The 26,233-nt window shown below is 36.2% G+C and overlaps 1 protein-coding gene and 1 long non-coding RNA gene across 4 annotated transcripts in view; one reads left to right on the forward strand and one right to left on the reverse strand.

Annotated features, from left to right (window-relative positions):
• AP4E1 (adaptor related protein complex 4 subunit epsilon 1) overlaps positions 1-24,870 on the reverse strand; it is a 72,436-nt gene extending 47,566 nt beyond the window's left edge. Inside the window, exons 1-8 of one of the 3 annotated variants that reach the window (XM_032623334.1) lie at positions 24,658-24,870; positions 22,599-22,670; positions 18,047-18,170; positions 14,276-14,349; positions 11,724-11,845; positions 8,914-9,073; positions 7,186-7,352; positions 3,690-3,763 (exon numbers count right to left, since the gene is read on the reverse strand). In XM_032623334.1, the coding sequence (XP_032479225.1) occupies positions 3,690-3,763; positions 7,186-7,352; positions 8,914-9,073; positions 11,724-11,845; positions 14,276-14,349; positions 18,047-18,170; positions 22,599-22,670; positions 24,658-24,807 (943 nt within the window). In that variant the 5' untranslated portion in view covers positions 24,808-24,870. Of the gene's footprint in view, positions 1-3,689; positions 3,764-7,185; positions 7,353-8,913; positions 9,074-9,601; positions 9,673-11,723; positions 11,846-14,275; positions 14,350-18,046; positions 18,171-22,598; positions 22,671-24,657 lie in introns of those variants that run through there. The other 2 variants (XM_032623336.1, XM_032623335.1) reach the window with 2 other exon arrangements.
• Positions 24,871-25,022: 152 nt separating this feature from the next.
• Positions 25,023-26,233, forward strand: part of LOC116749795 — an 81,120-nt gene continuing 79,909 nt past the window's right edge. Inside the window, exon 1 of the long non-coding RNA XR_004348696.1 lies at positions 25,023-25,111. This is a non-coding gene — a long non-coding RNA (uncharacterized LOC116749795). The remainder of the gene's footprint in view (positions 25,112-26,233) is intronic.

Raw genomic sequence — 26,233 nt, forward strand, 5'->3', positions numbered from 1 at the left:
ATACGTGACCAGTTTAAAAGCCCTAACTTGTCACTAGACTTCTTCTAACGCCACCTCAGGAAAGATGGGAGGGGTACCTCATTATTCCCTACTCCTGGATAATGTGAAATCCAGGCTTCCCACATCGTCTCCACTGGCAATGCCAGGGAGGGTCCCCCTTAACGTCTGGCAGGGATGAAACTGCAGCTGCCCCTCTTGGTCTTCACCACTAGCCCCGTGGGAGGGTTGGGGCACTTCATTGTATCTGGTAAGGGTGGAAATCTTGATTCTCCATTCAGCCTCTGCCGCTGTGGGTGGTCCACAGTTTTTTCTGTCTGATGCTTGACTGTAATAGAAGAGCTATTGTCTAAAAGTTTTCTATCTTGCTAGTTTGCCCTTTTTCCCTTAGTCCTTTGGCTAGAGAGCAGGCTTTCTTCAGGGCACTTTTGTCTGCACCTGTTGGCATTTTCAGACTGCTGGCTCTTCAGTACCCAGTCTGGGGTATATGAGGCAAAAAGAAAGCCCAGGGTACTCACCTTGGTGTTGTTCCTTGAATGCAAAGGTCCCTAACCAGTCTCCCTTCATTTATCCACCTTTCAGAGTCTTATATGTTTATTTTACATATAATGTCCAGAGTTTTTAGGTGTACTTAGTGGGAAAAGTACTTCTATCTACTTTTGATGGTTCTATCCCTTATACTCCATTTTATATAATTCTCCCAATTTACCAAATAGTTTACTAAAAATGTCTTTCTCATCTTATCAGTACCCTGCCCAAAACTATTCCATACCTCCAGATTTATACAGTATAAAGTTCATTTATCTGCCATGGGAGGACCTCCACAATATAGGCTTCCCACTGCTTCACTATGAACTGTCCAAACAGGCTGGCAAGTCGCTGTTCTCTGAAACTGTTTTAAACACGCCCGCTTCTGCACCTTCTCTCATGTTCCCTCTGCCTTAGAACCACTTTTAACCTCCCTTCTGGCTATCTTAATCCTATCTTTCAAGGTCCTATTACATCAATAAATCTTTATGTGCCCTGAAGCCCAGAGTGATCTTTATCGCCTCTGGATTCCTGTAATATTTATTGACTTTATCTCCCCTTTGCATTCTGCCTTATACTGATATTATGCTTTCATAAATAAGTTATCTTCTCCATTATACTGTAAATTCCTTGAAGGCAAAGATTATATTTAATACTTCTTCATATCCTCTACATCACTTTATGCAATGCCTGGCACATAGTAGATACTCAGTAAATGCCTCTGATGTGATTTATTTCTTGATTTGACACTAAGTTATAATAACGAAACTTTCATAAAAATACAGTTTAAAAAATATTAAGACTGAAACCCAATAAGATAACTGATAAAAGTAAAATAACTTTCTCTTCTTTCAATTCAATTAAAACATATTACTCACTGAGTAATCCAGTGCCAGATACTGGGATATGCTGGCCAATAAGACAGACACAGTCCCTGCACTTATGAAGTTTAAAATTAAAATTCACATTTTTAAGTAATAAGATATTTATATTAGGTTTACTAGAGAGCACTCTACCATTGATAAACTCACTGTAAGCTATAAACTGTATCAGTACAAATACGGGGGGAAATGTAGAACAAAGAGAAGATAAATAAAGGAAAAAAGGGAAACAACAGAAACTAAGTTTCTCTGGCAAGGTGAAACACTGGACTGACAGACTACAAAGAAATAAACTGTTGGCACTGGTCCCAGCAATCTTAATAAAAGAAGGATATCCTAATAGAGAACATTAAAAAATATTTCCTCAGGTGTACAGTATTCTCTAAATCGAAAGTAGTAACAGTGGTTATCTCCAGGAGGGGGAACTGGGTGGTGGGTCATAAGGGTCAAAGGGACACTTACTGTTCACTGTATACCCTTTTGTACCTTTTGAATTTTGAACCATGTGCATATATTACCTATTCAAAAAAATTTGTTAATTAAAGCTGAAAAGTCAATTACAGAAAGAAAAAAAAAACTTTCTGCAAGGAAAAAAAGCAGAAAATTGATTTTAAACAGAATTCCTTGAGAGCCTTTCAAACCCTTATCCTAGACCATGATTATATCTCAAGCAAAACTTTTTAATTTACTTTAGCTGCCTCCAAAGATTCTGACACTACTCTGGATACACTGACAGCTCCTAGCCAAACCTCCTGCCTCAATAACGATCATCCTTATCTCTGGCACCTTATTCTTCTCATTACATAGCAGGATCCTAGATGATGTCAACTATTCATTATACTATACACTTATAAGGGCAGGGTCTGTGTCTACCTTATTCTTCCCTTAAGCCCCCACACTTACCATGGAGGAATACGTTAAGTCAATCAACTCTTTCCTCAATCTGTACCTAGTTTACAAATTAAATTTTTGTTTTGTAGGCATTTAATAAATACTGGGTGAACAAATGAATACACCACACTTATTACCTTAATTACCATTTATACACGCAAAACATAAATCTATCCTTCAAAATTTACTATCCCAATTCACTACCACGTGCATTATTTTTTCCATACTAGTCTTATGCATGCAATCCTTTCTTTTTATTCCTACTGCATTTTTGTCAAGCACTTTTATTACAGTTAAACTAGTTCAATTTCTGCCCTCTAGTCTACTCTGCACTTCTACAACCATTGTTCTTAAAGATCCACAGTTTACCATTGTCTGAAAGAACAAGTAATGCCTTCCATCCCCTACTTCACGGTATTTTACCAGATTAAGAAGTGACTTCTCATTTGAGTTATACCTCTCTATATCTCTTCTACTGCCCTTCTCCATACCAAGTGAGATTCAAACTGTTTTACTTCTATCCTTTAAATATCTCCAAATATCCCAATTTCTTCAATGAGCTTTTTCAGGCTGATCAATAAAGAACTAAGAGTTCTTCCCTCTGGCTATTAAGACTGGAAGTTTTTTTGGTTACTTTTCTCAGTTCTCCTCCCTCCTCCCCCATTTTACTCTTGTCTCTTATCACTAAATTACTTTGTAAAATTGTATTTAACATAAATAGCTATTGTCTCTTCATTAAAAAGTACATTATTCCACATCTATATATTCTTATCTATATCGTACTCATCCTTCAGTTATCTTCTTAAATATCACTTTTTCAGAAAAGCCTTCCTTGTTCTCCCTTTCATCTAAGACTAGCTGCTGTATTCTCCAGAGTACCTTGTAAATTCATCTCTGTAACATTTCTAGTACCTGTCCCCTTCCATCTATTTAGGCTGCGAGCTCAACGATATTATTTTATTCACGACTGTATTCCAAGCATCTTTCACAGGGTCTGATAAATAACAAAAACTTAAGAAATATTTGGTGACTAGTTGACTGATTATTTCATTTAAGAACTGTCTTAAGTATGGAATGGACCTACTAGGTTATCTTCACAGTCAATTAGATGCTTGATGGACATTTTCAAAACAGAGACAATTTCTCTTTAAAAATAAAGACTTAAAAAGAGAGACAATTGTAATAGTCAATTTAGGTCAACATATAAACAATGGTGTAATTTCAAATTCTTTTTATTAGTTATTCAATGCTTCCAGTGAAAAATAATAATCCCAAAACCACCTTAAAAATTAACATTTAAAATTCTATTGAAATGTATATTCTAACACAGATTTAGCTATAATACTGAAAACATTATTAGTCATTAGAGCAGCATTTACATATGTTACCTACCATATGTGACATTGTGATTTAACTCAGCTCTTCGTAAGGATTCATCGAGAACATCATACATTAATTCACTTGTCCTGTTTAAAAGATATTTTATTTGCAGTAGAATTATAGTATTATAACCCAATAAAACATAGTTTTTCAAACTTCTCTCTCTTTAAAACTGAGGATCTACAGAAAAGAAGTGAAAGAAATTCATTTTATGAATTGGGAATTTCACTTCTTAAAGATTCCATTTGTTCTTTTTCATGAGTTTAACTTCCTGCTTTATCAAAGCTGACTAGTCAATGAAGAGATAAGTCAATCAACTCTTTCCTCAATCTGTACCTACTTTACAAATAAAGTTTTTGTTTGGTTGAACATGCTATCTTTTATAATTTTCTTCATAATATAATATTTCTACCTGTTTAAAGTTACTACATTAATACTTCACATAACCAGATTACTCCAGACAGTATATTATCTGTATTTCAAACACTTAGTTTTTAAAAAATATTCAAATACTAGTCTTTCTTTGAGTAGTACCAGGTTCATCAGAAAGAAAATTTTAACTTTCATTTATGTTAAATATAAAGAAATTATATTTTGTGGAATTAACAGATTAAAACTATTCCTATATATTTATGGTCACTGATAACAGTTACAGTTACTGGGTTGAGGTAGATACTATACAAAAATGCAGTGTTTTATAGAGCCCTAGCACTCTGCCACCAAGCCTTTTCTCCAAGGAAAAGTCCTCTCCAAGAGGCCAATGTGAAAACTATGGCTTCTCAGCTGATATTTTTGTATGTTTTGTAAACTCAAAAAGCACTAATAGAAAAAAGCACCATCAACACAGAATACTCAGGGACTTCCCTGGCAGTCCAGTGGTTAAGACTCCACGCTTCCAATGCAGGGGGCACAGGTTCAATCACTGGTCGGGGAACTAAGACCCCATAGGTCACGTGGCGTAGCGAAAAAAAAAAGTAACAACAACAACAGAAAAAACCCCGACCCATAGAATACACAGTTGTTTCTTGCAGAGAAACTACACTATAAAACAAACAAAAAGATGAAAATAATCTGGGGCTATACAAATTACATATCATGTATGTTACAACTTTCTCAGAAAATGTCTTTTTTTTCCAAATATACAGCTGTAAAACTCAATATGAAATGCATGTACTTCTATTGCATCTTAACTAAAGTATAAATATCCAGTGAGAATCCAGAACCATATCTAAAATTCCTCATTTTATTATGTAAGCATTGCTTCCACAGACAACAACCATATAGTAGACATTACAAATCCTTCCCTCCCCAAATTTGGTAATACTACACTTAGATTATGGTATAGTTGCCCAATTTTAAAAGCCAATGTCTGGCATAAGAGTCATAATTAACCACATGAAATGTGGAAACATTTGCAGACATGATGGAGCTAAATGTTAATAACCTAAGAAGCAGAATGCTATAAAACACAAGAAAATATTCAAACAACAGATATAAAAGACCATAAATATAAGAGATTTTTCCAGTAAGTTAATTCTTTCAATTAAATACATTAGAATCCTGTTATAAAATAACTTAACATTTTTACTTTGCCACATTGAGCTAATCTAACTTAAGAAATATACGTTAACATAAAATCTTATTAGAGTTCAAACAACAAAGGAGGGAACGAACATTCTAATGTTCCATAACATTATAAGAGAGTTCTACTCTTTATTCATTTAATTAAGCCTAATTTCTATTCAACTGAGCTCTCTGAACTCTATTCAACACACTCATCTTTGTACATATTCTTCAAATTCATCCATGAAGGAAAGAAGGAAGATAATGAGTTAATGAATTTAGTAAATTCACTAAATGTCTCCAAAGTTACTTCCTGACAACATATGATGGCATTAAATCCTTTTGGACCAGTGAGATCTGAATGCATTACTATGAAATTCATGGTTTTAAAACAGAATTCTAGTGAACTCCAACTAGAGCTCCACAATAGGACAAACACTTCCAATGTGTGTGTCTACTCCATCAACTCCAGGTTTCCACCCTAGGTTTCAATCAAGGTTGAGATTCATAAACATAGAAAAAAGTAAAATAGCAACACCAAGAGTGATACAGCCCAGTTAGCGCTCATCAGGAGCTCACCAAAGACAGATGCTGACATGACACTGAGGAGACATTACTAGGAGCAATAATAGCCTAGAGGACAATCCCTTAGTAAAGTGAGACTAAAGAATTAGCATATAGGAGTTCCCTGGTGGCGCAATGGTTAAGAATCCGCCTGCCAATGCAGGGAAGCCCTGGTCCGGGAAGATCCCATATCCCGCAGAGCAACTAAGCCCGTCCGCCACAACTACTGAGCCCGTGGGCCCTAGAGCCCGTGCTCCACAAGAGAAGCCACTGCAATGAGAAGCCCATGCACTGCAACGAAGAGTAGCCCCCGCTTGTGGCAGCTAGAGAAAAGCCCACACACAGCAACGAAGACCCAATGCAGCCAAAAATAAACAAAATTTTTTAAAAAAGGATTAGCATATAAATGTACCCTACTGTATTAAACAAAACCACATCTCTAAAGTCAGAACCTGATCAATAGTATTTTCTCAAGACAGAAACACATCAGGGGATCAAGCCATGGTCCTTGCTCTCAAGGGGACCAAATCTAGTTGCTCTTGAACAGTTTAAAAAAAATTCTTAAATAAAAATAACAGGTGTGCACACATGCACACACAGAGAGAGAAAGAATGATAAAGCAAATACAAATAATTGATGAACAGAGGTAGAGAGAGCTCCCTGTACTATTCTTGGAATTTTTCTGTAAGCTTGAAAAACTACAGCAAAATTAAAAGTTACAAAAATATATGTAACTGGAAAGGCACCCATAAAGTTTAATAAAATTACTGCCTAAAAGAGTAATTCAAACAAATGAATTGTTCCAATTAGAGCAACAGGGTAAGCAAACTATAGTCTGAATGCCTAATCTGCCCAGATGCCTGTTTTTGTATTGGCTACAGGCTAAGAATGGTTTTTACATTTTTAAGTGGTTGAAAAAAAATCAAAAGAATAATATTTCATGACACAAAAAGTTTATATGAAATTCAAGTTTTAATGTCCTTAAAGAGTTTTTTTGGAACATACCTGTGCGCATTCATTTACATATTATCTATGGCTGCTTTTGAGCTGTATACAACAGCAGATTTAAATGGTTGCAATAGACAACATATAGCCCATAAAGCCTAAAATATTTATCTGGCCCTTTATAAAAAAGTTTCCCAAGCCCCAAACTAGAATGGTTAAGAAAGTTTCATGGAACATATGGAGCTTCAAAGGTATCTTGCACTGTGAGTAGGACTGAGATAAGCAGAAAGCCAGGATTATCCCAGCAACCTGAATTTTTACACTTCTTATAGTGGCTTATTTATCACTATTAAGTCAATTAAGCATTGGGAGAAGCTGGTTTATCGTGAAACCTCTAGATGACTAAAGCCTATCAAATTTACCTAGAATAGTTTACCTTTGATCATCTTTTCCTAGAAGTCCTAGTATTCTCAACAGCTGAATTTGTAACCATGGTGCTGGTACACTGTGGTAACTGAAATCTATGGGGAGTTTTCCTCCGACCACTTGCTTCAAAATTGTTACAAAACTCCCAGTCAAGTCTTTATATGCAGATGAATTCTCCTACATCCAAAAAACAAAATAAAACAAAACAAAAAACTTTCTGTTAATAATAATGTCTTAAAAATAAAATAGACCTGGTTGAAATGCCATATAGAATCTAACTTAATACATGCTCACTTAAGAAGTTTCATGTTCATATTTAATGAAACAGTCCTCTAACTGTGTAATTTCTTCCACCATGAAACTCCTCTGGCTACCAGATCCAGAGCTGAATCATGCCCCAAAAAGCTTCCACCACTTCCTACTTCCTATACAGTTTAATCACATTTCCAAAGTTCTATAATTACATCTTAGAACCTTTAAAAGCTAGTATCAGCAATTAAAGCAAAAATTGAAAAGAACTGGCATACTGAAAAAAGCAGTAATACCTCTACTTTTGATGAAAACCAAGGTCTGTTTCCAATCTCTGAATTTTGTTTTCAAGACTTCTTCATGTGATTGAACTAAATATGTTCCAGGTGGAAGAGCATAGCCAAAATTACTCATTTAAAACCCCCAAAATCAGTAAGCCTGTTTATCAAAAATTAATTAACTCTATAGTATTTAAACATATTTGTGATTCTGAATGAGTATGCCTTGATTATCTATCTGACTAATCTCTTGGACTGGGGAAATTTTTTTTTCATCTTATTTTTTTTAACTGAAGTGTAGTTAACATACAATACTATATTAGTTTCAGGTGTACAACATAGTGATTCAGCATTTATGTATATTACAAATTGATCACCACTATAGGTCTAGTAACCATCTGCCTGAACTGGGGAAATTAAATACACATTCCTCAAAATGAATGTTAGACTCTTCATTGTAATTTTTACTGTGTATCAAGGACAAATTTTTGGAAGGGAAATAATAGCTCTTTCAGAGTTTAATAAATGTTAGAGGAAAAATAAGATTTAACATCAATTATCTATTTATACCACACTATTTTGGAGCACACAATGCATAAAAGTAAAGACAACCTTCAGTTTCTGTAATTTTTAATTGATTTCAACAGCATATTCCATTTCATTATGAGGTATGATGAAATCTCTCACAAGTATATACTTTCAGACACAAAGGGTTTCAGGCAATACACTGGGGATGAATTAGTATAAACCCGTATCATCATTTAGAAAAATTTTTTACCATAGTATCCAACCCCCCTTCCTCCTCCAACACAGTATCAACGCATGGAGTCAACACTGTAGACTATGCCTTGCACGTTCTCCACCAGCTCTCCTCATTTCTATAAACCGTTATATGTATCCCATGAAGTTGTATAAAAGGGAGGTACTGCTTGAAAAACCACAAATCTGAAAATTTCAACCACTTTCCAGAGCTACCATTTTTCCATGCTTCTTTCGTAACATGAAAAAATTTTAGGCATAAAAAAAGACTAAATCTATAATTTGTCTACAACTCGTGATCAACAACATGCAAAAATTACTATTAAAGTATCAATAATACAAATTTAAATGTGACTTAAGCATTTTACTGAAAAATATGAGTTTTCTTTTAATTACATAATTACATTTTTCTAATGGTAGCTACTCAGTACCTGCTCAAAATGCCAACTTACCTTAATCATCCTAAGGTATATGTGCAAGGATGCAGCCATGACCCCAACATCTCTGTCACAAAGTGCTTTCCGAAACTTAATATGGATATGCTGTACTTGATTAGGAGCGATGAGATAGAATTTATATAACGCTAGGACAGCTTTTCTTCGTATAATCTCCCTAAAGATAAAAAATAAAATCTAAATAAACCATCTGAATTATCAGGCATTTATTAGTTTGAAAAGATTATGGACCAGATGATTGTAAAATACCAGCTGTTACCTGAAGCTAAAAAGAAAGAGTTACACATTTATTATTAATTTTTTATTCTAATCTACCAAACTATAAAAGTAGTTATCTCTAGGAGGTAAGACCTCAAGAGACTTTAACTGTCCATGTTATATATTTCTCTAGTTATAAAATTTTTTGGTAACAAGCATATATTACTTTTGAAACCAAAACAAACCAGGAAAGATAAATTCCTTAATTCCCTAATTCCATCTTTGAAAGCCATATCTGTAGAAATTGGGAAAAGAATCAACAGTAAATTTAAATGAGAGGTAATTTCTGCCAATAACATTAAACAGTCTCTTCATCAATATTAAAAGCCTCCTTAACATTCTAGCTTTTCATATTTCTTTTTTTACATCATGGGCAAACATACTCCAAATACTTGAGGGGGGGCAGGGGAGTATAAGGGGGACTTACATTAAAAGATGTTACTCCTCTCCTTGCCCAGCTCATGTTTCAAAAACCTCATTACAATGAAGAGGAAAGTATACACAAGTCTTGCACTTCATTTGTAACAGATAATGTCTAGCACACAAGAAGCAAAAATAAAGAGTTGCTATCCTATGAACATAATGTAGTTTCCAAGGAATTATATTCTTTGTTTTTGTCTCTTATGCCTATTTCCACATAGTTCATATTTGCAGACTATGCTGGCAGTGCCCACAACAGCAGTACAGAAGTATTTATTTTCAGGGTTCCTTAATATGTATTTCTGTTACCTAAAATCATAGAATCTCAAAACTGAGATTATTCAATGCAATCCTCTGTGTTTCACTCAAGAATACTTTCTATAAGATTCCTAACAAATGGTCACCCAGCCTCTGCATTAACAAGCAACCTACTATCTTCCTAGGTAAACTATGTCATGCTGGAAAATTCTTTTCACATAAAAAGAAAAGCAGATTAACAAAAGATTTGCCATTAGTATTAATACTACAGTAACTGTAAACTATATCCCAATGTATTGCTATTGGGCATTAACCAATATGAGTTCCGGGAGAGAGTAAGTAAATGAGGTGAGGAAAAAGAATACAAACTCTGAACAGGCTCAGGAATCCCTAGGTCTGGCCCAAAGTGGTGGCAATAACACAAGATATCAAAAAACCTGGATTTGGGCTGTGAGTTTGGCGTGCTGAAATATAACCAGGGATTCAAAAGTCGAGTCCAAGCCCTGTCTCATAGCTTCGTTGTGATATTTACTGGTTTATCTGTAGCTCTGTCCCACAGCTCTGTCTTTAGCTCTTTACTCCATAGCATGGAGTTAGGTATGGCCATAATTGCAAAAGCAGAGTTTCAGAAAGTCTAAACTCTAACTGGTAGAAGACAGGAAAGGCCAGGACTTGAAGTGACAGTAGATGGAAAGCAATAAGGAAAAAATTGAAAGGGTAAATGGGAAGCAACAAGGAAAAAATTCAATTCTTTGAAAGATTTCATACAAAGGATAAGTATGGCTACCACAAAACAATTCTTTGAAAGATTTCATACAAAGGATAAGTATGGCTACCACAAAACAGTGGTGGTATGGAAAAATTTCATAAAAATATGCTCTGCTGTGATCATATCAACCTCTAATTATCTAAGAAAAGCTAATATTTTATTTCCAGTAATTAATTTTCCATACCCATCATTTGTTCTAAACACAGATTTGATATAAACAAAATATTACAAGTCTGAAAAGTCTCTGAAGTTATTCCATAATTCTTAGAAAAAGCTATCATTTTTAGCTGAAATATTCATGGGCCGAGATTTAAAGAACACAAACCATAAAACAACATTTTAAAATCTTAGAACACTAAAAATACTGACTTAATACTGACTTAAGCATATGAATATGAGTAACAAAAGAAATCTTTATCAAAAATGTATATATAACTAAAATACTGCAATCACAAAGGAAAAATGGCAAGTGACTGTAAACTTTTCCCTAACTTTAAAGATTATGAAGTTAAGGGGCATGGTCAAAAACAAAATAATTCCAAATGTGGTGAAAAAGTAATCAAGTTGAGAAGGAGAGAGTTAAGGAATCATACAAGATTAGCAAAATACAAGTTAAGGCTCATTTGGATATATTCTGCTATAAAACAGAATTTGAAAGTTGCAGTTTTGATATAAAGCATCCCCAATACATTGAAGGTCTATGTTCATAGCACTTGAACCATTTCCATGTTTTCCATTACTTCACTTTATCCTCAAAACAAATCTGTGAGAACTAAGGATCTTCAACCAACCCCATATAGCCAAGAGAAAAACAGGACCCCTGATGGTTAGCAGAAGAAGTGGGAAGAAAGCCAAGGATTCCTGATGCTAAGCCTCACTGACTCTCAGTTTAACTTTAGAAAGTTGCCTAACATTTTTCTAAACCCACATAAAGATAAAGGACAATAAAGGACAAATATCAGGGATTTTTGCATTATACCTGGCAGTCAAAGAATATTCTCTATCCTGGTAGCATTAAGTTAAAGTTAGAATAAACTTCTGAGTATAAATTTTCCTTTTGAAATACATAGTGTAGACACCTATCCAAAAAGAATTTACTTACTTAGAATGTTGAAGTTTATCTTCTATTAATGGAAGAACAGCTGGAATCATTTCTCGAGGGAAAATCTGGCTGACGATAGTAAGTGCCATACATACTTCTACTAGGTTAGTGCTCTGCAAGTCCTAACATTATTAAGCAAAGAAAACATTCAGTGCAAATTCTGAATCTAGGGACATTGAGCTCAACATTGCAATGGTCCTACACACTTAATAGTTTTCTACTAACTTTTTAAATTAATTTGTACATTTAGGCTTACCTCATATTTTATAGGAATATCCCTGTTTCATTTGCCTTAATAGAGTCAATAGATAAAGATAGCCAAAAGGCAACTGAACTAAAGGAGACTGTATTTCTGTCCTGACAATGACCAAAGTAGTCTTCCTTATTACAGCCTTTAAAACTTTTCTAAACTAGTAACAGAATAATTTTATGAATTCTTCTTGTTAATCAACAATATGAGTGGAAGTTTAAAAGGAAGCAATTCTTGAATATATACGATAAAATGCATGCATTTATATATACTTACATAAGCACAAAGTTTACAAGCCGTTCTAACAGAACCCAAAACTACGTTTTTGAAAGTTTGCAAAAGTTTAAGCTACTAGTAAACTTAAGAGAGTATATAACTTAATTCAGAAAGTATTGATACTACACACCCACACACACACTCTCTCTCTCACATATCAAAAGACTGAAACAAGATAAACATGAAAAAGCTCAACAATTCAATTATACTTCATTACCAATTTTGTTTAAACGTTTAACAGGAAACAATACTGTGTATGCATTAAATTGTGTTTTTATTATCTGTACATTTCAGTTACCCAATTAAACTCTGTTCTTCTTTAAACTGACTTTCAGAATTTAAAAGACTTCAATTATTCAGTTTATATCACATCCCTTTAAAACAGATCCTAGAGAAAAAGACAACAGCATGGAAGATGCATCTAACTAAGAGTCTGGAGATCTGAGTTATAATTCCAACTCTGCTTTTTTTTTTAATGTATTCTTTTATTGAAGTATACTTATTTATAATATTGTATTAGTTTCAGGTGTACAGCACAGTGATTTAGTATTTTTGCAGATTATACTCCACTATAGGTTATTACAAGATAAATGGGTATAATTCCCTATGCTGTCCTTGTTTATCTATTTTAAATATAGTAGTTTGTTATCTATTAATCCCATACTCCTAATTTGTCCCTCCCTCTCTCCCCTTTGGTAACCACAAGTGTCTTTTCTATGTCTGTGAGTTTGTTTCTGTTTTGCATATACATTCATTTGTATTATTTTTTAGATTCTATATATAAGTGATATCATACAGTACTTGTCCTTCTCTGACTTATTTACTAATATTTAATTTCAATAGTATTCTCTAGGTCCATCCACATTGCTGCAAATGGCAGTATCTCATTCTTTTTTGTGGCTGAATAATATTCCATTGTGTATATATACCACATTTTCTTTTTTTTTTTTTTTTTTTTTTTTCCCACATTTTCTTAATCCAATTGTCTGCTGATGGGCACTTGGGTTGCTTCCATGTCTTGGCTACTGTAAATAGTGCTGTTATGAACACTGGGGTTATATATCTTTTTAAATTAGTGTCTTCATTTTTTCCAGATATATACCCAGGAGTGAAATTGCTGGATCATGTGGTAGTTCTATTTTTAGTTTTTTAAAGAACCTCCATGCTGTTTTCCACAGTAGCTGACCAATTTACATTCCCACCAACCGTGTACAAGGGTTCCCTTTTCTCCACATCCTCACTAACATTTGCTGTTCACAGACTTTTTCATGATAGCCATTCTCAGTGAGGTGATACCTCATTGTGGTTTTGATTTGCATTTCTCTAATTAGTGATGTTGAGCATCTTTTCATTGCCTGTTAGCTATCACATGTCTTCTTTGGAAAAATGTCTATTCAGGTCTTCTGCCCATTTTTTCATAGGGTTGTTTGGTTTTTTTTTGATATTGAGTTGCATAAGCTGTTTGTATATTTTGAATATTAACCCCTTGTCTGTCCCATGATTTGCAAATATTTTCTCCCATTTCATAGGTTGTCTTTTCGTTTTGTCCATTATTTCCTTTGCTGTGCAAAAGCTTTTAAGCTTAATTAAGTCCCATTTGTTTATTTTTGCTTTTTCTTCTGCCTTAGGAGACTGATCCAAGAAAATATTGCTACAATTTATGTCAAAGAGTGTTCCACCTATGTTCTCTTCTAGGAGTTTTATGGTTTCAGGTCTTACACGTAGGTCTTTAGACCATTTTGAGTTTATTTTCGTTAACTCTGCTTTTTTAAATGAAACAATAATAACAGCAGCAGTAGCAACTATTATTCTCTACAGTGTTTCATTTAACCCTAACAACTTGGTTAAGTTCTGTTATTATCCTCATTTTACAGATGCAGAAACTGATATAAAAAAACAGAATCTAAGCCCATTCTATAAGCCTACCTTCTTTGAAAAATACCTAATTTAATATGATGGATGAGAAATGTCAGATGCCTGAAGGAATAATTTAAGACTTCATATTAACCAGCATACAATACAATACCTTTACAACTGTATTCACAAGGAGAAGCAACAGTTCATGACTTTCATGTAGAAATAAAGAAACAGCCAAATAACCTATAAAATTTGAGAGGAAAAGTCTCATAATTACCTGCCAAAAATTAACATTTCCCAAGAAGTTAAACAAAGCAATAATATATTCCAAAATTTAAGTGTCAAAGATACCAGTTACAGGTAAATATAAAAACAAATAGTAAAATAACAAGGTTCAAAAAATTCAGTAAGGAAGATTTCAGATGTTCTTCATCCTGAAGTCTTTCACAATTAGGTATTTCACAGGATATAACTGAAATGGAAAAGAGGCTATGTGCACCAACTTAAAGTCCTGTAAATGACATTAGGAATATATGCCTTCCATCTTCTGTGCAAATCTCTACACAATCAATCAATACATTTTCTGTCTTATAGCCAAATATAATTATTTAAAAACTAATAGCTACTACAGTTAATAAATAGTGAGTTACTAGCTATTTGTATTACTGAATGAGCTACCTGATACCAATCCATATGATGTAAATCATCTATTAGCCATAAACAATACCTTATTTTCTCAATTTGATGATAAACTATTGAATGAATAAAAGTTGTTGAGGAAAGAAACAATGTCTACCACATTAAATGTACTCATTTACTTAAGTACTTTTATTTTAATAATATCAAAATATTAAAAAATACAACTTAAAATTGAGGAAGTACATTAATACACTGACAAATACCATGTGCATGGAATCTAGATGCCCCATGTCATTTTCCTGTCACCCTTAATTTCGATAACATTTGTTAGACAGTTACTGTGGGTTAAGTACATTACAAGCCTCACCTCATTTAATCCTCACAACTCTATGAGGCAGATATTATTATTATCCCCAATATAATAACGAGGCCCCAAAAGGATAACTGCCCAAGGTCTACAGCTACTACATGGTGGAGCCAAGACTACAACCCAGCCAGTAGGAGTTAGTTCATGTTTTTAACCCCTATGTTATTCTGTCTCTCACACAGTCTACTTTAAGACCTTATTCCCTGACTCCCATCCCCATTGTTTTTCATTCTTCTCAATTCTTCCAGCCTTTTTATTAGGAATTCTAGTGTTAACTATCCCTATTGCTACCCAGCATCCATAATGTGTCTGTTGGGGAAGATGGGAAAACTGTTAAAAATTTCCTGTTCTCATAACCAAGGAGTAGCAGCATGACCCACAGCAACATCTTCACTGAAGGTCAGAGGAGCAGAGCTATCACTCCCACAATCAGGAGAGACAAAAAAGAACAAACCAGGACCAGGAAAGAGAAAAACCCTAGACAGCATTTAAAGCAGAAATTAGGTCTTATCAGATTACATCTGTTCAGCTAAGATATCACCCCCTCTCAAGTCACCAATATCAAGATACAAGAAGATCAACAAACTAATCCAAAGACCACCTCAAAACCTTATGAAATCTTAATTCTATCTGTTAAAAAGAATATCCTGTTTTGACAATCAGGGAAAACAAGGAAACTGTTTTGATAATCAGGAAACAGGGAAAAAGATATTCTGTGATTCAAAAAATTTTAAAGGTTTCAGGAAAACAAAGAATAACAACTATGATTATAGAATACATTTGATATGACTAAGAGTGAGGTACAGGATAGGAATACAGGCTTTGACTCACAGAAACTTGGGTTTATATTCTGGCTTCACCATTTAGTAGCTCTATGACCTTGGAAAATTGACTTGACCTTTCTAAGCTTCAGTTTTCTCCTCTGTCAAACGAAATAACATCTCACAAGATAAAGCACCTAACATAATTCCTGACTTAGTGGGTACTGAGATTTATTTACTCAGCAGTATTCATGTGAAAAATAAGAATGCATTATCCATCAGAGAAAGCACCAAAGCTAGCCTCAGAAATCTCAGGAGAGTAGATGAGGCAATGGTACTGGAGTAAAGGCATAAAAAATTTAAATGCTATCTTAAAAAAAACTTCCACTCATTAGCACACATAAAGAATATCTGATACCCACATACACGTCTTTCTAGGTGTCAATAAAATACTTTCCTAAGGAAGATCATGAATCTCAGTAAAAATGACTGTGAGGTTTCCTTAGTCACTGTAACTATGAAATAACCCACATACAAGGTCCTTCACTGCAACATTATTTATTAGAGCAAAAAATAAAAACTACCCATATATCCACCAATAGGGACCTAGATGAAAATACTACAGTACGTCCGTCCGCCCACTGAAAACTATGCAATTGTATAAAAGTATAAAGATGTCAAAACAAGGTGCGGAGTAATCTCTGTAGCATGCTATCTTCTGTGTAAGAGACAGTATTTGAGCGTGTACTCATGAATTTGCTTGTTTTTTCAAAACGAAACAATGGAAAGATTAATCAGAAACTAATGAAAATAGTTACCCATGGGGTAAGGGGCAAAGCTGGTAGAGGGGTTAGAGATAAAAATGAAATTTCTCTGACTATACCTTTTTATCAGGTCTTAACTTTTGGACCATGTATAAATTACAAATTACATATGTAATTTTTACATATTTTAAAAATAAAATTTAGGGAATTCCCTGGCGATCCAGTGGTTAGGACTCAGTGCTTTCACTGCCACGGCCTGGGTTCAACCCCTGGTCGGGGAACTAAGATCCCACAAGCCGCGTGGCGTGGCCAAAAAAACCAATAAAATAATAAAAATAAAAATAAAATTTAATTGAAAATGGAAAAATTACATGAAAGTCTAAAAAGCAAAATACAGCAACAGATGTACAAAGTATAGATTATCTATTGTTTTCTAAATTTCCTGTTGTTAGGGATCTCAGAATTAGTTTGGAAAAGACATGAAAAGACAAACACCATAAGACAACAGATGGTAGGAGCCACCTGAGAGATCACAGAAGAGTTAAAACTTGATTTGGAATACAGAAAGGGAGAGACAGGATGCCAGAGGACACTCTACTTGGAGGGAAGAATGTAACAAATCTAGAAGACAAAAGAGTATTTTCAGTGGAGTGAGATTCAACAAGTGGAACACTGTGTTCATATAGTCTCAGAGTCTTTACCAAGACATCTCCCACGCCGTACCCATCATCTGACAGCACAGGTCAATATAACTTGAGAAGAATGTTGGTCCCTGACAACATGACACTATCAACTTCTTTGAATAAAGAACGTGTTCTACTCCTGTATTATTCAAAGTGCTTCCTTCTTAAGTTTCTGATATAAAGCTGTACATATATGAATACAAGATTTAAGTCCTTGTTTTCCTAATAGACTTAAAGGTTGATTATAGAAACAAAATTTTTTAAAAGATACTTCAAATCCTCATAGTTAACAATTGTGAAACTAGGAGCAGGATACCGAAAATTATTCAAGTCAATTTCAGTTTTTATCTATTAAAAAAAATCATCCCTTATCATTAAACTGATGAGGTTATACAGACTTTTTAAAATCAGCTTTACTGAGGTATAATTTACATATAAGAAAATTCACCCTTTTAAGTATATAGTTCAATGAGCTTTGACAAAGTCATCTAATCACCATCACAAGAACAGGCAATTTTTCATCTTTTCTATAACTCCAAAATGCTATGAATCGGGAAAATTGATTCCATTTTAGGCTGTGAGTTTTTGAAGTGTTATCTTTTAAAGCTTTGGAAATCACAAGCCAGTGTTCTAAAAACATAATACACACCTGCCACCATTCACTTTACATAACAGCCAGAACTTTAAGGACAACATTAAGTGCAAAAGTCTTAAACACATACATACCTACTCTTTTTTCTAAAAGGTTTCCTTGTTGTGCCAACTTGATTGCATGTATGTAACCAAAGGAAGCATCATATCCAAGCATTTCACAATATATAAGTCTCACCATACATTCCTTCATCATTTTCTGAAAAACAAAATATCCAGCAACAGTATAAATAAATAGAATGCTTTGACTTTTTTTTTAGTATGTTGTAATCATTTAATAGGAGAGTCCTTTAATCCTGGCACTGAAGAAATAACATATATAAATTAATCACCCAAAGTCAGACTTTATAAAGAGTTTCTCCCAAATTTAACTACCAACAGTACACATTTTAGTAAAATTATCTCAATATTTTGTTACTGGCAACAATACAAAATAAATCAAACGTAGCTATTTCTAATTAGGTGTCCCTCGCATAAAATTTGGTTATAATGTGACACACATGGTCCTCAGACAAAATTTCACTCGTGGTACTCTAACGTGGCTTCTAGAATGTAGCACATCATTTTAACATACTTTGTCAAATGAAAGCATCCATACAGTTCCCACAAGTTGGTAATAATTTCTGTAATGAAAATATTGTTCTCTTCAATAAATGGTGCTGGGAAAACTGGACAGGTACATGTAAAAGTATGAGATTAGATCACTCCCTAACACCATACACAAAAATAAGCTCAAAATGGATTAAAGACCTAAATGTAAGGCCAGACACTATAAAACTCTTAGCGGAAAACATAGGCAGAACACTCTATGACATAAATCACAGCAAGATCCTTTCTGACCCACCTCCTAGAGTAATGGAAATAAAAACAAAAATAAACAAATGGGACCTAATGAAACTTCAAAGCTTTTGCACAGCAAAGGAAACCATAATCAAGACCAAAAGACAACCCTCAGAATGGGAGAAAACATTTGCAAATGAAGCAACTGACAAAGGATTAATCTCCAAAATTTACAAGCAGCTCATGCAGCTCAATAACAAAAAAACAAACAACCCCATCCAAAAATGGGCAGAAGACCTAAACAGACATTTCTCCAAAGAAGATATACAGAATGCCAACAAACACATGAAAGAATGCTCAACATCATTAATCATTAGAGAAATGCAAATCAAAACTACAATGAGATATCATCTCACACCAGTCAGAATGGCCATCATCAAAAAATCTAGAAACAATAAATGCTGGAGAGGGTGTGGAGAAAAGGGGACACTCTTGCACTGCTGGTGGGAATGTGAATTGGTTCAGCCACTATGGAGAACAGTATGGAGGTTCCTTAAAAAACTACAAATAGAATTACCATATGACCCAGCAATCCCACTACTGGGCATATACCCTGAGAAAACCAAAATTCAAAAAGAGTCATGTACCAAAATGTTCATTGCAGCTCTATTTACAATAGCCCGGAGATGGAAAGAACCTAAGCGCCCATCATTGGACGAATGGATAAAGAAGATGTGGCACATATACACAATGGAATATTACTCAGCCTTAAAAAGAAATGAAATTGAGATATTTGTAATGAGATGGATAGACCTAGAGTCTGTCATACAGAGTGAAGTAAGTCAGAAAGACAAAGACAAATACCGTATGCTAACACATATATATGGAATTTAAGGGGAAAAAATGTCATGAAGAACCTAGGGATAAGACAGGAATAGAGGCGCAGACCTACTGGAGAACGGACTTGAGGATATGGGGAGGGGGAAGGGTGAGTTTTGACAGAGCGAGAGGGAGTCATGGACATATACACACTAACAAACATAGTAAGGTAGATAGCTAGGGGGAAGCAGCCGCAAGGCACAGGGATATAAGCTCGGGGCTTTGGGACAGCCTGGAGGGGTGGGAGGGGGAGAGTGGGAGGGAGGGAGACGCAAGAGGGAAGACACATGGGAGCACATGTATATGTATAGCTGATTCACTTTGTTATAAATCAGAAACTAACACACCATTGTAAAGCAATTATACCCCAATAAAGATGTTAAAAAAAATAAATAAATAAATAAAATAAAAAAAAGAAAAAAAAAAAAGAAAATATTGTTCACATTTAAAGACTAAATTGCACCTGGAGTTTCTTCAGAATTACTGTGCTATATTATAATAGGCGATAGTTTGTTGTATAAGCATTACTTTTTCAACAATTCTCACAACTATTATGATTTCATTAATGGTATAATCATTCCAATATTTAACTTAACTGGATCTTTCAATATTTACAACACGAGCTAATAACTTGTTTTAAGAGATTCTATAAATCTGTTTTCTTAGTATGAGAATATATGCATCAATATTTATAGCAAATTCTAATCAACAATTTAAAATATAAACGTGTTTCAAAATAAGAAAAGCTCAGACTATTTTAATATCTAAAAATTAATTAGGGTTGATATATTACAGGATTACTGAATCACAAAATGCTGAAGAAACAGTAAAATAAAATGTTTTAAAGAATAACATTTAATATTTCATATATATTATATACAGAGAGTAGATTTTATATATATATATATATATATATATATATACACATACACACATGTACATGTAAATATGAAAGAGTTTAAAAATAAACCATAGGAAAATCTTAAGGGAATAATGTTTAATGATTTAATTTAGGTCCCTTGTGTTTTTTGTTTTTTTTTTTTAGGTCCCTTGTGTTTAATAAAAGTTAATCCATCAGCACATTAATTAAAACTACTAAACACTGAGAAAACAAGCTTAAAGTATACTGGAAGCCTCTTCAAAGGCTTCTACATCAATGAGTGAAAGTGTTCATTTAAGCCATTAAGTATCAACCCTGATTTTGTAACATTTTATCTCATAGCTTTTCAAAAGTCATTACGGACTTTGTTTAAGTAAAATTCTATTGCATTTACATTATTATTCTCTTATTTTTGGAGAAGAAAATGCTTTTCCCAATGCAGGAATTCACTCTAAAAAGATTTCTTTAACAAATTATAATCCAACTTCTACATGACCACCTCAGGGACAGACTATTCTGTAAAGTATGCCCAGAGCTGGATGGCCATAAATATTATAAAATCTTCCTTCAAACTCTGGCTCCCTAACTTCTACCTACTTATCTTAATTCTGTAAACACCAGGTTTATGCCTGGTAACATGAAAACTGTATTTACTGATGCCAATTATAGAAAATGGAAATCAAACTAAATGAAAAGAGAGAAGCCATTTTTCTGTAACATTTCTATCAAGTATCATAACACAGTGATTTTATACATACACATAAAAACATATACATATCTATACATACACATACATGCATAGATCACATTAACTATGTTTTGAGTTTCATTTGTCCACATATTATTATGACCATAAAAGGAAATATAAACATTCTCTCAGACTTTACAAGTGTTATTCACATACATAATCATGTATTCATGCAAAATGATCACCACAATATTTTTATTAGAAGTGTATTCCATAGTAACTTACACAAAGAAGGCACTCACAAAATATTTGCTGAATAAACGTTGCTTGGAAAACTCTCATTATCTGAAACCACATAAAAATTAAAAGAAAAAAAAAGTAGGCCTTAATCTAACTATGTAGGGACAGTCCCACAGTCCTACAGTGGTCTGCATATGGTGGTCACAGCTTAAATAGTTGCTGAATGAATGCTGTTTGAAAATCAAATTATATGGAACCAAGTTTTTTAAAAACTAGATCCTGATTTAGCTATTGTGCAATATACTCAGTTTTACAGCAAGAAAATCACTTTTCTACCTTGTCAGCCAACCTATATTCCAAGGTATAACAGTAAAATGAGAGATTTACAATATATCAATTCAGGTCTGAAAATACTATTTTATTTTTTACTTTTTTTTTTTTTTTTGGCTGCGTTGGGTCTTCATTGCTGTGCGCGGGCTTTCTCTAGTTGCAGCGAGCGGGGGCTACTCTTTGATGCGGTGCGCAGGCTTCTCATTGCAGTGGCTTCTCTTGTTGCAGAGCACAGGCTCTAGGAGCGTAAGCTTCAGTAGCTGCAGCACGCAGGCTCAGTAGTTGCAGCACGTGGGCCCTAGAGCAGGTGGGCTCAGTAGTTGCGGTGTGCAGGCTCTAAGGCACGCGGGCCTCAGTAGCTGTGGCGCACGGGCTCAGTAGTTGTGGTGCACGGGCTTAGCTGCTCCATGGCATGTGGGATCCTCCCGGACCAGGGATGGAACCCATGTCCCCTGCATTAGCAGGCAGACTTCCAACCACTGAGCCACCTGTGAAGTCCCCTGAAAATATTATTTTAAATGATGTGTCCTAACCTTCTCCCAGTGCACAACATTAAAACAATAGGATCAGCCTTGGGGTCCCAAGGAGTCCCACATTTATGTAACTATCATCATGTTGGCACTGAACTGACAACAGTCAAGCAAGTCTTGCTCTGGTGCAGCCAGTCAGCAATAAAAGGCTAAAATTAATGTTTGACTTGTTACCATCCATAACTGATCTTGACTGTGATAAATTAGATTTTAGCAACTGATCAATTAATGCCACTACTGAGTCCGCAGTGGACCAGATTTCAAATTCAAAATGTGCTGGCACTGACTATGCAAACTTACCAGAGTTGTAGTAGGAGCAGAAACAGTTGCTTTCAGATTACTCAGCTCCTGCTGGATTAATTTCTCTTCCTCCTGAAAAAATGAAAATATTTGAATGCATGAATAACCATCTTTTTAAACTGTAACAGTATTTTTAAAGGGAAAAATATAACTTATAATATTTTCAGTAAAAAAGATACATTATTTTAAAGGAGAGTTACAAAAATTATGCACTTAAGATTTACCTACAGGCATTTCTACAACTCTCAGAATCATTCCTGGAAAGAGTAAATATTTTCATGCTAACTCACCATTCCTCTTTTCTTCACTCAGTTACTGTCCCCTTAAGGACAGGTTAGCAGAAAACCTTTTTTTAAAAAAATTAACAGTGGAGAGAAAGTAGAAAAGCAATTCTTTATGTAGTGGCCCAGAATAAGGTTCTCACACCTTCTCCTTCTTCATGGAATACAGAAACAGGGTAAGAAGGCAGAAACAGAAACTGTTCTTTTCCCCTTAAACTATATTCTTCTTCCCTATCCTTTTTTCCTTATTCTTTGCATCCTTCCCCTCACTTCCCATCTCTCTCTCACACACACAGAATAAATACACTAATATGGTTACTTCTACTGTCTGCATTGTATTTCACCTCCTTAAGCACTTGAAAATTGACCCCAATTTTGACGAATATCATGCTATCTTTAAATTACACATTGAATTAGCAGGTGCCCATTAGGTTACTAACCAAGAATTAACAATGCTAGTGAAGTACAGCTACATTTAGATACCTTATGTACAGTTTCAAACTGCAGTTTAAAACCAAAACTATTGGGCTTCCATGGTGGCGCAGTGGTTGAGAGTCCACCTGCCGATATAGGGTACACGGGCTCGTGCCCCGGTCCGGGAAGATCCCACGTGCCGCGGAGCGGCTGGGCCCGTGAGCCATGGCCGCTGAGCCTGCGCGTCCGGAGCCTGTGCTCCGCAACGGGAGAGGCCACAGCAGTGAGAGGCCCGCGTACCGCAAAAAAAAAAAAAAAAAAAACCAAAAGTATTTTATTTCATTCAGCCACCTCATAAAAACTAGCAAAGGACAAAATTTTAAGACAAGCAATATCAAGTCTACAAATAATTATTTTTTTGTGATTTTTGAATGTGAAGCAGATCCTCCCCAGTACATCATTTCAGTTTAAAAAAGACCGTTTTTAAACCCTCAGAGCACTTTGAAGAAAAACCTTCTCTCTTTGTCTTTTCTTCTCTCCTGACACATATTTCATTGTATACTGCTTACAGCTGTCTTAAGCCCAAGATGAAGGACCAATCCTTGGGAAAAGGAAATGTGTTTTACACTGTTTCTTTAGGGTCTAACACATAGTCTCTTCCACAAATATCTTTTGAACAGATTTTGACCTACCACATGATCTTTTTTTAAGATACAAAATCCTTGAAGCTTTGAAAAGTCTGTGGGAACTTAAAAACTTACATTATAACTGCTCGTTTTCAAAGCCCATCTGAGGCAGAGACTTACTCAGCAAATAGTGCATTTGGGGAGAATTATGCTTTTTCTTTGCCCAACCCGTGGGTCTAACCTAAGAACCTCAAGCTCCCCAAATATACTGAACAACAGGTTCAAATGGCAGGGTCTGTTCTAGTGTATGACATCTAGCAGTTGAAAGAACCGGGAGCCAGAAAGAACCCGAGTGCGAAAGAAACTTTTTAGAAGAATAATGCTGACATTTCCATGGCACCTGGTAGTTTCACACGCTCGATGTCTCATCTAACTCTCGAAACAACCTATGAAATATGTATTGGTACTCCGTTATGTCAACGTTCAAGAAACACACGGAGGCTCAAAGATTAAAGATATCTGCCCCAGATAATAATGAGTCAGTGTCAGGGCCAACCGTGGAAACCCGGCCTCGCAGCTGTCAGTCCAGGCAGCAAAGTGACGCTTCCGGACAGACGCCAGGACCGACAGACACACACGCCTCATGGCCAGCCCCGGAGGCTCGCCGCCGGAACGGAGCCTCCCAGCGAGGGGGCCTCCCCGGGGCGCCCCTGACCTCCCGGCCCGGAAAACACCTACGTGCTTGGAGGTGAGAGCGGTGATGCCGCGGACCAGGCCGCCCAGTCGGGAGGAGAAGGACGCCTTGGCGGCCGCGGGCCCGCTAGCCGACTGGTTCTGCAAGAAGAGTCCCGGCAGCGCCGTCAGCGTCTTCTCCACAATGTCGCTCATCGCCGCCGCCGCCACCCGCACTCCGCTCGCCGCCCGGCCTCATGCCCAGGCCCTGCCCCGCCACCTCCCCGGCCACCGTAGGCACTTCCTGTTTGTCTGAAAAAGAAATCTTTATTCGCGTTCTGCGCGGACAAGCACAGTGTCGTTCTAGAGAGACGCCGCTTGAGGGCGCGAGAGTCCGCAAGCGAAAGACAGCGCGCCAAGCCTTTGTGGACGTGATCCTCCTGTGGAGGAGCAGAAGGGCCGGACGCTCCCGGTTTCGACGGCAACCTCTGCGTCCCGAGCTTCTCTGGGTCCTCCTGAGGTAGCCGCTGCCGTCTGTCCCTTTTATACTTCGGCCGCAAAAGTCTCCCTTTCCCTTTGGCCGCCTCCGCGCTGCCCGAGACCGCACGGGGAGGTCGCCATTCCTGGCCCTCTCTCGGCGGCCTCTCACTGGGGGACCACCGGCAATCCGCCCACCTCCCTCGGCCGCACTCGGAGGGGCGGAATCGATGCTGGGCCCCGGCGCCACGCGCGGCCCTGGCCCTGGCGGTGCCGGGGACCCTGGTGGTGTTGAATGACGGCGCGGCAGTCCTGTGGATTCATCCTACTGGGTTCAGCGCCCACCGCGTACGGGGGACTCTTGGCCACTGTCTCTTCCCCTCCGACCCCCCTTCTCCTGGGGTTTGGAGAGGCAGCCAGGAAGGGGAAGTGGTCGGTTGGCCACCCCCGCGCCCCCCAGACCCCCCTGCTCCTGCCCAGCAGGTCGCAGTCCTATCCTCTCACAACGCTCTGTTCTTTTCCATTCTAGAACTGATGGCAGTTGCGACTACATAAATATGTATCTCCCTGTCTTATTCATTACTATCACCTCAGCTTCCATCTAGAACAGAATCTAGTGCAGTGCTTTTGAGAATGTGGTCTGGTGAGTTCTGAAGGAGACCCTAACAAAGGATCCAGGAAGTCAAAATTATATTCATAATATTACTTAAATGTTATTTGTTGTTTTCACTCTTATCCTCTCCAGAGCATATAGAGAAGTTTTCAAGATAGAGGACTTAGAACCTCTCAACTGACTGATGAAGTGTGTGCTTGAGTACTACTCTTGTATTTTATAGATTCGTCTAAGGTTTAGGGTATAAGTTTTCAGAGTTTAACTCAGTTTGTCCTCAGTACTTCTAGTGTGTTCTTACAAGCTATCTTTATGATGAAATAAAAATTCATATTTTAAGGCAAGATGAGAAATTTCGACATAAAATTTTTCTCTGCCCATTTGGGCCTCCTCTCTCCCCTCTAGTGTTCATTGTGCCTGTGCATCATGCATTAACCAGACTTCCCCAATGGCAGAAGTATCTGCTCAGCCGTAAAGATCAGTTTTCCTTCTTTTGGCTCCAGCCATGTAACTCTTAGAAGATAACATTCCTTTCTCAATCCTGTAAGGGGTCAC

This window comes from Phocoena sinus, chromosome 2 (assembly GCF_008692025.1).
Source record: "Phocoena sinus isolate mPhoSin1 chromosome 2, mPhoSin1.pri, whole genome shotgun sequence".
Lineage (NCBI taxonomy): Eukaryota > Metazoa > Chordata > Mammalia > Artiodactyla > Phocoenidae > Phocoena > Phocoena sinus.